The sequence below is a fragment of the Rhincodon typus genome, unplaced genomic scaffold (genome assembly GCF_021869965.1).
Source record: "Rhincodon typus isolate 14 unplaced genomic scaffold, sRhiTyp1.1 hic_rhity00000096, whole genome shotgun sequence".
Lineage (NCBI taxonomy): Eukaryota > Metazoa > Chordata > Chondrichthyes > Orectolobiformes > Rhincodontidae > Rhincodon > Rhincodon typus.
Window position 1 is genome coordinate 48,505 of NW_025965734.1, and position 17,048 is coordinate 65,552.

Genomic DNA, 17,048 nt, shown 5'->3' on the forward strand with positions numbered 1-17,048 from the left:
ACACACGCACACGCACAGGCACAGGCACACACACACACAGATACAGACAGACAGACACACGCCCTCTTGTACCTCTTACGTGATGTTGGATGGAAAGGTCCAGCAGCAGCATACAATTTTCCTTTATTCTTTCGTGGGATGTGTGTGTCACTGACAAGGCCAGCATTTGTTATGTGTCCCTAATTGCCCCTTACCTGAGTGGCCTGATCAGTCATTTCAGAGGGCAATTAAGAGTCAACCACATTGTTGTGGGTGTGGAGTCACATATAGGCCAGACCAGGTAAGGATGGCTGTTTCCTTCCCTAAAGGACATTAATGAACCAGATGGGTTTTTCCAACAATTGGCAATGGATTCATGGTCATCGTTACATTCTTAATCCCAGATTTTTATTGAGTTCACATTCCACCATCTGCCGTGGCGGGATTCGAACCCGGATCCCCAAAACATTACCTGGGTCTCTGGATTAACAGAGCAGATACCACTAGACCTAAAGTATATCCCTTTTAAAGTGTATAAGATCCAGAATGGTCCTGACAAGGTGAGACATGGAAAAGATGTTTCCCATTGTCGATGAGATGAGAACTGGGAGCACTTTTAAAATCAGGGGTCATCAGGACAGATGGAAGATCTTTTTTTCTCAAAGTGCTGTGTGACTTTGGAGCCCCTCTCCCTCAGGAGGTTGGGGGTGGGTGGGGGGGCAGTTGTTGAACGTTTATAAGGCAGAGGTGGATAGAGTCTTAGTTGGTCGGAGAATCAAAGGTTAGATTGGGCAGGGTGGGGGGATTGTGGGAAGGTTGGATTCAAAACACAAACAGATGGTATTGAATAGTGGAGCAGGCAGGTGGGGCTGAATGGCCTATATACCAAAGAACTGTCAAACATACATCATGGTATGACATGTTTTTGCTTAGAAAATGAGGGTAATTTGAGCTGCTTGGAATCCTTCACCCTGGTCCATTGTAGCTGTCGAGGAAACCAGTTCAGCAGGCCGTGTGATGGTCATCGTTGCTGCCCTCCCCTCACTGCCCATCAGGCTGAGGTGCTTGTGCCCAGTAGTGGCATTTGGAGACAACAGTGAGGGTTTGATATAAATGAAGATCTGTGAATCCAGCCCATTGCTCCAAGGGTCTGACCTTGATCTGAGCAGCCAGTACACCCCAGTATAAAGGAGAGTTTGGGGGAAGGGGAATGACAGACAGGCACTGACCCAGCTACCTGCAATTTTAAACCACGGCCATTGTTTCTCCCCCCCAGAGATTGTCCGTTTCCTGTTGAACCACCCGGTGAATGTGAATGACCCTGGGGGACCCTACTGTGAGGGGATCACACCACTTCACGATGCTATCACCTGTGGAAACTTCGATGTGGCTGAGCTACTGATTTTAAAAGGAGCCTCGGTGACAATGCGCAACGCCAAGGTAGGAAACGGGATCAGGTGGGAAACCTGGAAGCTGCCAGGGGGCAGCAATGCTGGGGCCAGATCGTGTGGATGGCTCGAGTTTTGAGCCTCTTAAACTTGGAGCCTGGCTTATCATTTTTTCATTTGCTCCAAATGCCTATTCCTGGAAGTTTTGTCCGAGAATTCTTTCCAAATTGCAGGTTAGAGATGATGTGCATATTGGAATGATCCCAATCAGACTCCGTTCCTGTGTATCTTGCCTGACGTTTAGCTGCTCTCTGCGGGTGAGTCAGTCTCTCATCGAATGTTCTACTGTCTGATCCTCAGGGTCACACCCCGCTGGACAGTCTACACGAGTGGAATCAGACTTACTGCAAACACCTGGATCAGGATACCAAACAGCAGTGCAAACGCATCGAGAAACTGCTGAGGAGCAGCTCAGCCAGAGGTGAGGAGGAAATCGGACCAATTGTGTTTGCAGGTTTATCTTACCAGCAATGTGAGGAAGACGGTGACCATCCCCCTCCCACTCTTATTGTTCTCCAGTCAGCTCAACTCCAACCCAGCACAGGAACGGGCTATTCAGCCTCCTCCCATAGAACATAGACCAGTACAGCACAGTCCAGGCCCTTTGGCCCGCGATGTTGTGCCGACCTATTGTCCTACTAAGATCAATCTACCCTGAATACCCTACGTTTTACTATCCTCCATCTGCCTCGCCAAGAGTCGCTTAAAAGTCTCTAAAGTATCTGACTCCACTACCACTGCTGGCAGCGCATTCCACGCGCCCACCACTCTCTGTGTGAAGAACCCACCTCTGATATCTCCCCTATACCTTCCTCCAATCACCTTAAAATTATGCCCCCTCATAATAGTCATTTCTACCCTGGGAAAAAGTCTCTGACTATCCACTCTATCTATGCCTCTCATCATCTTGTACACTTCTATCAAGTCACCTCTCATCCTTCTTCACTCTAATGAAAAAAACCCTAGCTCCCTCGACCTTTCCTCATAAGACCTGCCCTCCAGTCCAGGCAGCTTCCTGGTAAATCTCCTCTGCACCTTCTCTAAAGCTTCCACATCGTTCTTATAATGAGGTGACCAGAACTGAACACAATATTCCAAGTGTGGTCTAACAGAGTTTTATAGAGCTCTAGCATAACCTCGTGGCTCTTAAACACAATTCCCCTGCCAATGAAAGCCTACACACCATACGCCTTCTTTACAACCGTATCAACTTGGGTCACAACTTTGAGGGATCTATGGACGTGGACCCCAAGATCCCTCTGTTCCTCCACACTGCCAAGAATCCTGCCATTAACCCTGTATTCTGCATTCAAATTCAACCTTCCAAAATGAATCACTTCACACTTTTCTGGGTTGAATTCCATCTGCCACTTCTTTGCCCAGCTCTGCATCCTGTCAATGTCTCGTTGCAACCTACAACAGCCCTCCACGCTGTCCACAACTCCACCAACCTTCGTGTGATCAGCAAACTTACTAACCCACCCTTCCACTTCCTCATTCAAGTCATTTATAAAGATCACAAAGAGCAGAGATCCCAGAACACATCCCTGCAGAACACCACTGGTCACTGAGCTCCAGGCTGAATACTTTCCATCTACTACCACCCTCTGTCTTCTATTGGACACAAAAGTTTTGTATCCAGACAGCCAAATTTCCCTGAATCCCATGCCTCCTTACTTTCTGAATGAGCCTACCATGTGGAACCTTGTCGAATGCCTTGCTAAAATCCATCTACACCTCTTTAGAATTTTAATGGCATCCTTCCTCATGTAAATCTGCCTATACGCCGTTCCCTCTTAAACACACACAATATTGTGGGCAAGATGAACAGTATGTATGGGAATGAGGCCCACATTCTCACTGTCTGGTAAAGATCTTTGTGCTGAATTCCTGATTGGATTTCTTGATGGCAGTTTACATACAGAATGCCTCTAGTTTGGCTCCTCCCCACAAGTCGAAACACGCTGTGTATGCACTCAATGGGACAGTGTAGAGGGAGCTTTACTGTGTGTCTAATCCTGTGCTGACCCTGTCCTGGGAGTGTTTGATGGGGGACAGCGTAGAAGTCGCTTTACTGTATATCCAACCCTGTGCTGTCCCTGTCCTGGCAATTTTTGATGGGGATGGTGTAGCCCCGTGCTGTCCCTGTCCTGGGAGTGCTTGATAGGGATGGTGTACAGGGAGATTTATGTTCAGTTTATAGGTGTTGAGGAGGCTTTGCTTTGTATCTAATCCCATGCTGTCTCTGTCCTGTGAATGCTTGGTGCTGGTCAGTGCAGAGGGAGCTTTACTCTGTTAAGAAGAGTAGAGGTAGCTTTACTCTGTATGTAACCCTGCACTGACCTGGGAGTATGTGATGGGCTCAGTGTGAGGGAGCTTTGCTTTCCATTTGAGAGAATAGAGGAAGCTTTACTTTATCCCTATTCTGGGAGTGTTCGATGGGAATAGTGTAGAGAGGACTTTACTGTTAGTTTAAAAGAGTAGAGAGAGCTTTAATTTCATTTTAAAAAGGTCGAAAATGTTTTAATTTTAGCTTAAAATTAACTATTGGCATTATTATTAAATTAAATGTGCTTGACTTTGTTGCTTTTAGTGAAATATTGTTTTTACTTTTATTTCCTCTTCACAGATTTGCAGCCAGTTCAAGTCCTTCAAGACAGTGAACTGTTTGATTCTGAGAGTTCACAGCCACAGGAGTTAATCGAAGTGTGTGCTACTGCCTCTATGTCTGATCTCCCCAATGAGCGAGAGAGAGGATATCGGCGCAAGGATATGGTAGGTCAGTGTCGAAGCAGACCGGATTTGAGCACAGCTCCTGTGACCCAGACCAACCTGCTCTGGGCTCGGTTACACAGCACTGATGATCTGTCTGATGGCCCTGGCAAGCCTCTAGTGTCCAGTACCCAGATGACCACTCGCAACCGGCTGGATTGGTCTGCTCTCGGGGAGGAGGGCTCTTCTGAAGAGGAGGTTCCAGTGGAGCTGTGCCAACCGGTGAAGAAACGACACAGGATCATAGGTCAGATGTCTTCCACAGGCCCAGGACGGACAAACTCTAACAGTGGCCGATTACCCACTCTGGTTGATGACTCTGGTTCGAGTCAGGAAGAGGCGAGTGAGTGGCATTCGCCTGGGACAGGGCAGGAATGTGATTTTGATGCTCCCAGTGTTGGGACATCCACTTATCTGCAGGCTATCCGGAATTTAGGGAGTGCAAAATCCAGGATTTTATCCCAATCTTTAGCAGCGCCATCCGTTCAGCCAGCACCGGCCACCAGGAAGTCGGCGTTGATCCCAGATAGTGAGTACACGGAGGACAGCTGGCTGGACGATGATCTGGGTAATAGCCGAGCCAAGAAGAGACCCCGGGAACAGAGACATGTGGGCAGGGTCACTGACCCAGAGGAGCCTGGCCTCGGTGGCGAAGGTGATCCCAGTCGGAGCTCACATCTGCCTGGGAGCCGTGAGAGGACCACTGCGCAGAAAAAACGCTCAAAGCAGATGCGCATGACCCAGATAGTGGACAGGGTGGTGGTCAGGAGGACAGCAAATGACAGCAACAGCAACAATGTGAGGAGCACCTCTCTGGTCACTGGTACAACCAGCGAGCCAACATCAGCTTCCAGCTCACTGGTAATGTATGGAACCGTTCGGTATTCCACAGCGCTCTCCTCCCTAACCCTCTCAGACCAATCATCCCATCAGAATGAAGGGCCCATCAGTTCTATAGGGTGTCCTCCTGGGTTGGGCTGTGGCCCTACAGGGTGCCCCCTCCCAGGTCCAGTGGCCCTACAGGGTGCTCCCCCCCCCGGGTCAGTCTGCAGCTCTCACTAGTTTCTTGGTGTTACCAGCTCGGTGCTCAGTAACCCGTTGATCCTGTGCCCGTTCTCTTTCTCTCCCTCTCTCTCTCTCTCTCTCCAGGTTTCAACCCTACAGTTTGCACCTGTCACCCCAGCAGCACCTCCATCGATCAGAGTGAGGGTCAGAGTGCAAGATAATGTCTTCCTGATCCCAATAGCACACAGGTATGTTTGAGGCTGATTGGCAAGGGGGAAGGGTGTTGGTGGGTGTTGTTGGATTATAGAGTTATCAATAGCCAACTGAGTTTGATAATCCGATACCTCCAGACGATCAGCAGGCATGGACTGTACTGGCAGGAAATTTCAAATTCTGGGAGGCAGAGGACAGGTGAGGAATTAATCTGAAGAATATTTTCTTAATTCATGGAATATGTGTTCTTGGTTGGGCCAACATTTATTCCTCGGAGTAAACGTCACCAACGATCCATCCTGGTCCATCCACATTGATGCCACAGCCAAGAAAACACACCAACACCTCTATTTCCTCGGAAGGCTAAGGAAACGGGGCATGTCCACAACGACTCTGAGATGCACCATAGAAAGCATCCTATCCAGATGCATCACAGCTTGGTATGGCAACTGCCCAAGAAATTACACCGAGTTGTGAACACAGCCCAGTCCATCACAAAAACCAGCCTTCCTTCCATCGATTCTATTTACACTTCCCGTTACCTCAGGAAAGCAACCAACATCATCAAAGACCCCTCCCACCCCTGTTATACTCCCTTCCACCCTCTTATGTCAGGCAGAAGGTACAAAAGTTTGAAAGCAGATTTAAGAACAGCTTCTTCCCTGCTGTTACCAGGCTTATGAACAGACCTCTCATATATTTGAGTTGATCTTTCTCTGCACCTTCTCTGTAGCTGTAACACTATATTCTGCATTCTGTTCTATTATCCTGATGTACTTACGTAAGGTATGATTTGTCTGGTTAACACGCGAAGCAATACTTTTCACTGTATCTCGGTACATGTTACAATAATAAATCAAATTATTGCCCAACCCTAGGTGAGCTGTCTTCTTGAACAGCTGCCATTCATTTGAACTGGTCAATCCTTTGTGAAGCAACTTCCAAATATTAAAGCCCTCTATCCAGTGATCGCTCAGCTCCTTACTAGTGCAGAATGCCAGCCTGTTCAATCTTTCCTGACAGGGATGACGTCTCTGCTGTCATTCTCGTAAACGCTTGTTCTTTCTCCGTTCCAAATATGGACATATGAACTGTGGAACAGTTCTCCCGAGCTTATTTCGTTCTGCCATGGGATGTAGGTGTCGCGAGCAAAGCCAGTATTCATTGACATCCCTGACTGTCCTTGATCAGAGGACCTTGTTCAGCCATTTCAGAGGGCAGTTATGAGACACCCACATTGCTGAGGGTCTGGAGTCATATGTAGGCCAGACCAGGTAAGGATGGCAGTTTCCTTCCCTAAAGGACATTAGTGAACCAGATGGGTTTTTATGATAATCAATAATACATTCACAGTCACTCGCTTTCAATTCCACAAGAGGGACAGCATGTCATCTTATGTTTAGGTGCCTTCAGGTCTCAACGTTAGGTAAATAATTTTACTGCGTGAACACCTCCTTCCATGTCGTTTACCCCACTGTCACACCCCACGTGCTGTTATGAAATAGGCTGCTTTCAGCACTGCTCACCCATTGTCTACAGCAGAATTAGCCAAGAAACTCAGCAGCTCTGGCAGCATCTGTGGAGAGAGAGGGAGAAAAACAGAGTTAATATTTTAGATCCAGAGACCCTTCTTCAGAACCTGTGAGAAAAGGTCACTGGGCTCGAAATGTTAACTTTGCTTTTTCTCCACAGATGCTACCAGACCTGCTGAGTTTCTCCAGCAGTTTCTGGGGTTTTTTTTGTTTCAAATTTCCAGCATCTGCAGTTTTGTTGTTTTTTGTTTTAATGCTGTGGGGACAGCGGTATAAATCCCACCATTGCAGTTGGTGGAATTTCAATTTGATTAATTAATCTGGAATTGAAACACACGAAAGGGAATGCTGGATCACACCGTAGTTCCAGCTGAGAGTTTAACCTGTCTTTCCTCGTCCCACAGTGACACTGAGGTACGGACTGTTTCCTGGTTGGCAGAACAGGCCACTCAGCGACATTACCAAATGTGTGGGCTCCGGCCCAAGCTCATGCTGAAGAAGGAAGGGGCACTTCTGTCCCCACAGGATCCCATCATCCATGTTCTACAAAGCAACGAGGAGGTAAGACCAGCAACACTGTCTCAGCCTGGGGTTAGATACAGAGTAAACCTCCCTCTACACTGTCGCCATCAAACACTCCCAGGGCAGGGACAGCACAGGGTTAGATACAGAGTAAAGCTCTCTCTACACTGTCCCCGCATCAAACACTCCCAGGACAGGGACAGCACAGGGTTAGATACAGAGTAAAACTTCCTCTTCTCTTTCAAAACAGAAAATAAAGCTCGCTGTACTGACATTTTGTGACCAGCCCAATGTCTGGGTCAAAGCTGACCAAAGATGATGCTGTTCCCTCACAGCACTCTGCTTCGTGAGACACTGAGTTTGAGGTGACAAACTCACCTTTGCTTCCATTTGTGTTTTTCAGGTCCTGGCTGAGGTCGTGTCCTGGGATCTGCCTCCACTCTCTGAACGATACAAGAGGGCCTGTGACAGTCTGTCATTGGGTAAGGAGAGAGATGTTAACAACAGTCTAAGTGTTGTGATTTACTGATGACTCTCTAACCTCCTTTGGCTCTCCCGACCTTGCCAGATCTTGGTGATTCTCCATTCTGACCTCTTGTGTATCCAGTGACTTCCATCGCTCCAGTATTGGCTGCACCTTAAGCTTCCGAGGGCCCAAAGCTTTGGGATTCTCTCCCTCTTTCCCTCCCCTCCATCTTCAAACTGTGCACTCTTTGGTCTCCTGCCCTGAAACACTCAGTGTCCAGTGTATCTGATTGCGTATTTGCGATGGTTTCCCAGTTGTCCTTGTCACTGTTATGTTGGTATTGTTCTGAGCGGTTTCCCAGTTGTTGCTGATCTGGATATTCCTGTTCCTCTTTCTCTAGCTGTTAATGGTCTGGTGTTGAGGGTGTGTGAGACCCAGGAGAACAGTCCCTGCTTCCAGCTATCCAGCCTGTCGCTGACCAAGGAGCACCTGACCCCCCTCCTGCGGGCCCTCAAACTGCAGACCACTGTCCGGCAGCTCTGCCTCTCCGCCAATCGTCTTGGTGACGATGCCATGGAGGAACTGGTGGCCTGCCTGGTGACCATGCCCAACCTGTCCGTGCTGGACCTCTCCTCCAATCAGATCACACACCAAGGCCTGAGGACTCTCTGTGAGACCAGCAGAGTCTCCCAGGATGCCCCATTCCAAGTGAGTACCTGAACTTTGAGTTTGTTTTGTGCAGTCGGTGCTGTCTGTGCAAGTTCATTTAAACCGGAACAGTCCAGCCTGCGTCTTTGAAATGAAAAGCTGTGAAGAGTCCATTAACTCTCTAGCAACAGGGGCGAATCATGGAAGTTTGATACAGATTCTCAGTTAAACAGGCCATTCAGCCCCACTGTTCTGTGCTAGTGTTTATACTCTACACCTGTTACTAATTACCACTCCCCAGCCTAGTACCATGTAATGTCACTGGACTGTTAATTCATTGACCCAGTTTAACGTGCTGGGGATGAAAACAGAAATTGCTGGAAAAGCCCCGCAGGTCTGGCACCATCTGTGGAGAGAAGGACTCACCGATGCAGAGTCACTGGGCCTGAAACGTCAACTCTGCCTTCTCTGCACAGGTGCTGCCAGACCTGCTGAGCCTTTCCAGCAATTTCTGTTTTTGTTTCTGATTTCCAGCATCTGCAGTTCTTTTGGTTTTAATTTAATATTCTGGTGACATGGGTTTGAACCCATGAAAGTCTGAGATCAAAATCCTAATGGTGACTGTGTAACCATTGTCAACTGTTGTAAAGACCCCTCTGGTTCACCAGTTCTTTTTAGGGATGCCTACACGTGACTCCAGACCCACAGTAACACGGTTGACTCCTAACTAGGGTAATCAATGCTGGCCTAACCAGCAACACTCACATCCCATGGTCAAATTAAAAAGAAGCTTCCATTTCTGTACATTAATGTGATGAATCAGCACTTCACAGAGAGTTCCACATTCTCTTCACTCTGTGTGTAAAGAAGCTCCCTTCTCCATTCTTTATCTGTCAGTGGTGATACCTTGCTCTGGACATTCCCAGGAAGAGAAGTCATTTCTCTATCTCTCCCCTGTGTAACCTGATAGACCAGGAGACTTGCCAGATCCTGGAAGATGGGTTGTAGTTCTCGCCCACTCTTCTTAACTTGGGGAAGGATCTGAAGGTATTGGAGCAGCTGCAGCAAAGATTCACAAGGATGAGGGACTTCAGGGACACAAATAGTTTGGAGAAGACAGGGTTGCGAGGAGCTTTGAGAGACGTTTTCAAAATCATGAGGGTCTGGACAGAATAGACAGGGACAAACAAAAACAGAAATTGCTGGAAAAACCCAGAAGGGTCACTGGACTGAAACATTAACTCTGCTTTCTCTCCACAGATGCTGCTAGATCTTATGAGTTTCTCTAGCACTTTCTGTTTGTATTTCTGATTTCCAGCATTGGCAGTTCTTTCAGTTTCCTTGTATAGACAGGGACGATCAGCCGTGATCATATTGAATGATGGAGTAGGCTGGAAGGGCTGAATGGCTGCCTTCTGCTCCTAGTTTCTATGTTTCTACTGGTGGAAGCTTCAAGAACCAGAGGGCACAGATTAAAGGCAATTGGCAAAAAAAGCTAAGAGGAAAAGATTTTTCACACAGCAAGTGGTCAGGATCTGAATATGCTGCTCTGTGTGTTGTGCGCATGTGTGCATGCGCGCGAGGGGTGGAGGTGGTTCAATCAGAGCTTTCAGTCAGGAATTGGAGAATTGTCTGAGAAGCAACCAAATGGTCTAGCCTAAGGGCAGATAGCAGAGGACTGGCACAAGGTGAATTGCTCATGGAGAGAGCTAGCAGAGACATGGCAGGCCAAATGAACTCTTTAGACTGTTCACTGAATCTATAGTTTTCTCATTTCTGTTTTTTCTTTAAACTATACCTGAGAGATCATTGTGGGGCGCGTTACGTTATGAAGGAAAGCTTTTTGCTCATGGTTTTAAATCGATGAGCCATGGTTACTGAACCACTTGCCAGAGGGAACAGCTTCTCCCCACTTGGTTCATCAAACTCCTTCAGAATTTTGAACATCTCTATGACATTTGACTGATGTTCTCTACTGGGAGAACAATCCCAGCTTCTCCACTCTTTCCATCTGATTAATTGCTGCTAAACCTACTCGGTACTGCTTCCAGCCTTTTGCAACCTTCCTAAATTGTACACAAAGCTCCAGCTAGGGCTGAACCAGTGGTCTACAAATGTTCAGCCTGGCTTCTTTGTTATTATGTTCAATGTCCCCGTTTAAAAAGCCACATTGTTATGTGCAGCTATTTAACCATCTTAGCAACTTGACCTACCACCTACAAGGATTTGTAAATATGCACTCCTAGGCTCCCACTATATTTCCCTCAAAATTTATATGATTATGTCTCTCCATCGGGTTTCTCTCAACTGTGTCATTTCAGATTTATCCACATCAAACTATATCTGCCCATTTCAGTCAGTCCCTTTCTCTAACTGTCCTCACTATTATGTTGCCAAATTTTGAATCGTTTGCAAACTTTGAAGATGTGCTGCCTGTACGCAGTTTGGGCTGTCACTATTGACTCACTGTGTGTGTGTGTGTGTGTGTTGCAGTGTGAAGAGCATCTCTCTCACTGTACTTTCTGCCTCATTCCCTGCTCTGAGGCTGCTTGGCCTGTGAGACAAAGGTGACACTGACCTTTCTACCAACAGAATAATCTCCAGGTAACCCTGCGACCAACACCACTGACAGATCCCTTCTCCAAGTCATAGTGATTCACTGCAGTGTTCCTTTAATTCTCCTCTCACCCTATCCCACTCCTACTCTATTCACCCCTCTTTAACGGAAGTTAATTAGCATGGGGAGGGTCTCAGCTATTTCCTGCACAAGTAGAAGGAAAGCATCAGGCATGGGAGCAGTGTCAGGAGGATTCTCTGCGGAATTGTTCGACAAAGTTCTTTTGTGTTTCAGAGTCTGGAGGAGTTGAACCTCAGCCTCAATCCTTTGGGTGACGGCTGCTCTCAGTCTATAGCCTCTCTCATCAAATCCTGCCCTCTACTGAGCACGCTGAAATTCCAGGCCTGTGGGCTCACAGCCAAGTTCCTGCAGAATTACCGCCTCCTGCTGACAGAAGCTATGAAAGGTAAGAGCCAGCTTCTGCTTAGAGCTAGCTGACTGCTGTGGTTTAATGTTCAGTGTGTATGTTCATCAAGACAACGGCCTAGTGGTATTAACTCAGAGACCTAGCTGATGTTCTGGGGACCTGGGTTCAAATCCTGCCACAGCAGATGGTGGAATTTGAATTCAGTAAAAAAAATCTGGAATTAAGAGTCTAATTGTTATCAATTGTTGGAAAAACCCAACTGGTTCACTGACGTCCTTTGGGAAAGGAAACTGCCATTGTTACCTGGTCTGGCCTACTTGTGACTCCAGGGTGAAGTAATGTGTGTGACTGTGTAATCTGAGCAATTAGGAATGGGTAATAAATGCTGACCCAGCCAGCGAAACCAACATCCTGTGAATGAATTTTTTTTTTTAAAGTTGTGAAATACTCCAAACCACATGTTATGGAGCCACGTGTTCAGAGGGGTGACCAAAATCTTGGTCAAAGATTGTACGGAGTGTCCTGAAGGGAAAAGGGGAGGTTTAGAAAGGGATTTTCCAGAACGTGGGACCTCGGCAGTGAAGACCCAGCTACTGGTGGTATGGCGTGTTTCAAATCAGGACATATACAAGGGGCCAAGGTGGTTAGACCGGAAGGTATCTGAGGGTTATGGGACTGGGATAGATACAGAGTTGAGAAGGGGCTGAAGTCTTTTTAACTCGAGGCTTAGCTTGACTCGGAGCTAATGTAGGTCAGCGAACAGAGGGCTGGTTGGTGAAGGGGCTGTGTTGTAAGTTTGGGATGAACTTAAGTTCACCGAGAGTGGAAGTATGTATGGATGTCTGTCTCTGGGATTCTACACACATAGTAACAGCTTGTGGAACAGTGATGTGCAGTTATCAGCGCAATCTCAGTTAACTGATGAAGTCACGACGCAATAAATGAAATAAATAGCCTTTGGTGCTGGTACCAATTTATGGTGTTAATGTAGCAGTGGGCGGGGCCCGTTGGAAGGGACTTCCAGATAGGCTGTAACCTATGCCTGTAACCTTCCACAGTTTGAGAGTCATAGAGTCATACAGCACAGAAACAGACCCTTCGGTCTAACCAGTCCATGCCGAACATAATCCCAAACTAAACTGGTCCCACCTGTCTGCTCTTGGCCCATATCCCTCCAAACTTTTTCTGTTCATGTATCTGTCCAAATATCTTTTAAACCATTGTAATTGTACCCATATCATCCACTTCCTCAGGAAGTTCATCCCACACACAAAGCACATTGTGTAAAAAATTTGCCTCCTCTGTCTTGTTTAAATATCTGTCCTCTCACCTTAAAAATGTGCCCACTCGTCTTGAAATCCCCTATTCTAGGGGATCTATCCATAACTCTAACTCTATCCATACCTCTCATGATTTTATAAACTTCTATAAGGCTGCCTCTCAACCTCCTATATTGCAGTGAAAAATGTCCCAGCCTTTCTTTATAACTCAAACCTTCCATACCCAACAACATCCTGGTAAATCTCTTCTGAACCCTGTCCAGCTTAATAATATCCTTCCTACAACTGGGCGACCAGAACTGTATTCCAGAAGAGGCCTCACCAATGTCCTGTACAACCTTAACACGATTTGCCAACTCCTACGGTCAAATGACTGAGCAATGAAGGCAAGCGTGCCAAATGCCTTTTTAACCACCCTGTCTATATGTGATGCAAACTTCAAAGAATTATGTACCTGCACCTCTAGGTCCCTCTGCTCTACAACACTACCCAAGGCCCTACCTTTAATTGTATAATCCCTTCCCTTGGTTGTTGTACCAAAATGCATTAGCTCGCATTTATCAAGATTGAATTCCATCTGCCATTTTTCAGCCCGTTGACCCACTTGATCAAGATCCCTTTGTAATCTTAGAAAACTTTCCTCACTGTCTACTTTGCGATCAATTTTGGTGTCGTCCACAAATTTACTGACCATGTGAATGTGAAATTGATGTGAAATTAATCAGTCTGGCCACAGGAAAGGACGATGAGAAAACTCTTTTTGGATGCTATTGACCAGGACTGTGGCTCCCAGCACTCAGTGTGGTGGTAGATGTGTGTATATCGTAAGGACAGGAAGTGCTTGCGAACACGTACTCTGGGGAGAGAGGGAGGTGGTGGGGACTGTGTGGATTCGAACTGCCTATTGTCCCCGTCCTCACACTGACCTTACTGACATTTCTCCTGTTTTCACCCAGGCGCAGGGCACTTGAAGACAGTCTGCCTGTCACACAATGCTCTGGGCTCAGTAGGAACTGAGCTGATCCTACAGAGCCTGCCTCAGCACACCGTCAGCCATCTGGATATCGCCGCCGTGATCAGTAACCACGGTGACACTTTGGTAATGGAGCACCTTGCCAGATACCTGTCCCAGGTCAGTTCTGAGAATAAGTGCAGGGAGAGTCTGTACGTGCTAACATTATTTATCAGGCTAGTTCATCTGCGCACTATTTGTTTTTAAATGTATCTCATTGATCAGCATTCTGTGATCGGTTAATGGTACGTGTCTGTCTCTCTCCTCCTCATATCCAGGGTGATTGCAATCTGACCCATCTTAACCTCTCTGGGAATCACCTGACTGATGATTCTGTCAGAGATCTGTGCAGGTAACTCTCTTTTAATACTGCACTCCAATGCTCTTCCCAGTTTGAGTATCTCCTGGCCCCAGAACAAATATTGTCAATGATCTCCTCACTGCAGTGAGCATTCTCTCGCTGTCTCTCTCGCGCGCTCTCTCTCTCTCTCTCTCTGGCGTGCTGTCTCTCGCTCACTCGCCCTCTTGCCCCCTTGCACTGTCTTTCTTTCTCTCTCTCTCTCTCTCTCTCTCTCTCACACACCATATAGTGGCTTTGCACCTGAGACACGATGAGGTAAGCCAGAGGAACACCCTCAGCCAGCGCTGGGTTTGGACCCAAATTGTTGGAATTACTCTGAGCAAACAGTCGTTCGCCACCAGGTTAATGATCCACTGCTGCCTTTTTTAAAAAAAACTTTATCGGTTGTGGGTATCTTGGTTACCCATCTTAAATTGCCTTTAACTGAGCTTGCTCATCCATTCCAAAAGGTCATTAAGAGACAGCCACATTGCTGTGGATCTGGAGTCACTTGTAGGCCAGACCAGGCAAAGATGGCAGTTTCCTTCCCTAAAAGTCATTTGTGAACTTAGATGACTTAGTTCTCTTCACTGCTTTAAACTGAAAGTAAAGCTCTCTCTATACTGCTCCTCCATCAAGCACTCCCAGGACAGGAACAGCATGGGGTTAGATACAGAGTAAAGCTCCCTCTACACTAGCACTCCCAGGACAGGAAACAGCATGGGGTTAGATACAGAGTAAAGCTTCCTCTACACTGTCCCCTATCAAACACTGCCAGAAAAGGGATAGCACGGGGTTAGATACAGAATGCTAAATGATAATGTTGCGCCTCTCGATTTGATCTGCTTCAGGTGCCTGTTACTGTGTCCATCCCTGGTTTCTCTGGATGTTTCAGCCAATTCTGGGATAACGACAGTGGGAGTGGAGATGCTGTTTGGTGCGGTGAGAGAGCGGAGCTGTGGAATGCAGTACCTGAATGTTTCTGGTGGGTACTGGGGCCACAGCCTGGTGTGTAGCAATGCAATGTGATCTGATCCAGGGGGTGTGTGTGTGTGTGGGGGCGGGGTGAGGGAGACGGTGTTGCTGAGTGCGCTGAACCACGGCTCTGTGACTCACAGCCCCTCGGAACTCTTCCGTTATTCCCCCCCACAAACTCCTCAGTTTCTGACTCTATCCTTCAAAACCATTTTAACAGTGTACATCTGTAAATGAGCTTCGGTAACCTCTCCTACTAGCCAATCAGATGTTTGGATGTTGACTGTACTTCAAAACACTCCTGTGAAGCACCTTGGCAATGTTGAAGGTGCTATGTGAATGCAGGTTTTTGTTGACTTCTTCAGCACTGATTGTCAATCGCTGATTCCCGATTGGGATCAATGACTGTGTTCCCTGGCTCATTGACTTGCTGATTGAGAGCCACCCGCTGCCTGTGTGTAGACTGTCAGCCCAGGACGGGGCAGGCCCTTACCCAGGGGTGACTAACAGACTAGAGAAAGCCAAGAGTAAACACAGCCCATGACCAGTGACCGGCAGTAACTGCTCGCTAACCGAGAGAGCCTAAGCCAGGAGTGCATCGTCACCGTCATCGTCATTCCCGTCACAGCACAGACAGCAGCAATGAACCTCAACCATCTGCAGGATCTCGGAGGGTAAATGTGCCTCAGGTTAACGTCACATTCGTAGAATCATAGAAACCCTACAGTGTGGAAACAGGCCCTTCAGCCCAACAAGTCCACACTGATCCTCAGAACATCCCACCCAGAAACATCTCCCTATAATACACCTAATCTACACATCCCCGAACACTACGGGCAATTTAACATGGCCAAACCACATAGCCTGCATATCTTTGGACTGTGGGAGGAAACCGGAGCACCCAGAGGAAACCCACGCAGACACAGGGAGAATGTGCAAACTCCTCACAGACAGTCACCCGAGGGTAGAATTGAACCCGGGTCCCTGGTGCTGTGAGGCAGCAGTGCTAACCACTGAGCCACCATGCCACCCCATTCAAAAGATATACTTCCAGACCCTCCGGCAGTGCAGCATTCCCTCATATGACACTGCTTATGGAAGTCTGATGTACACACTCAGTTCCTAAGTGCAATTTCAACATACAACCTCTGGGTCAGCTGTAGGTGGACGATAAACAGTATCCTCGCCAGGGAACACCTGCACGTAGTGATCTTTGTTCTGATTTGCAGGCAGTTAAGAAAATTGACTTAGGAAAGAGTGGTCCATTTTGTACTGGTCTCGGGGATGATGCACTGACCAGCGGTTTGCTCCCTGTTTGTCTTTCAGGCTCCTCTGTCCATGGCCCATCAAACGTCACGGCCCTCGGAGTAAAGCTTGGTGAGCTGAGGCTCTGCAGCAGCTGTCTCGATAAGTACGAGAAGGACAGTGTGCTGAGCAGCTGGCAGGATGGGGTAGCACACAAGGTTCAGACTGTGTCCCACCTCCACAAGTGTCTGATCAGGGCACTGCCCAGTAGCCTCTCCTAAAACACAGTCCTCCTTTCACACATGTCGCTGTTTATATGTAACTAACATATTTTTATCTGTGCATTTTGTTCTGATTGTACAATATGTATTAAACTAGAGATATCTACAGACTGTGTGTGTGTGTGTATCTGTGTGTGTCTGATTCTCACCTGCTGTTATAGACACTGCACCGTGACATCCACCTGCTGATCTCCCATGTCCGTGCGCTCAACAAACTCTCGCCAAAGTGACTGTGGAAATGTCAGGTTGTTCTAAAACCATCTGGCATACTCAGGTTCAGGAAGGAAGGAAGTCTGCCTTCCCTACCCAGTCCGGATTATGTGTGATACCAGATTGATTCCTGAAT

General features: G+C 47.3%; 1 protein-coding gene across 1 annotated transcript in view; it reads left to right on the top strand.

The window, feature by feature from the left end:
- LOC109924648 (tonsoku-like protein) overlaps window positions 1-16,810 on the top strand; it is a 38,847-nt gene extending 22,037 nt beyond the window's left edge. The window contains exons 12-23 of the mRNA XM_048621192.1: window positions 1,256-1,419; window positions 1,728-1,848; window positions 4,057-5,243; window positions 5,349-5,452; window positions 7,354-7,510; window positions 7,875-7,953; window positions 8,338-8,645; window positions 11,437-11,608; window positions 13,806-13,981; window positions 14,140-14,213; window positions 15,053-15,186; window positions 16,503-16,810. Of these exons, the coding sequence (XP_048477149.1) occupies window positions 1,256-1,419; window positions 1,728-1,848; window positions 4,057-5,243; window positions 5,349-5,452; window positions 7,354-7,510; window positions 7,875-7,953; window positions 8,338-8,645; window positions 11,437-11,608; window positions 13,806-13,981; window positions 14,140-14,213; window positions 15,053-15,186; window positions 16,503-16,702 (2,876 nt within the window). The 3' untranslated portion in view covers window positions 16,703-16,810. The remainder of the gene's footprint in view (window positions 1-1,255; window positions 1,420-1,727; window positions 1,849-4,056; window positions 5,244-5,348; window positions 5,453-7,353; window positions 7,511-7,874; window positions 7,954-8,337; window positions 8,646-11,436; window positions 11,609-13,805; window positions 13,982-14,139; window positions 14,214-15,052; window positions 15,187-16,502) is intronic.
- The last annotated feature ends 238 nt before the right edge of the window (window positions 16,811-17,048 follow it).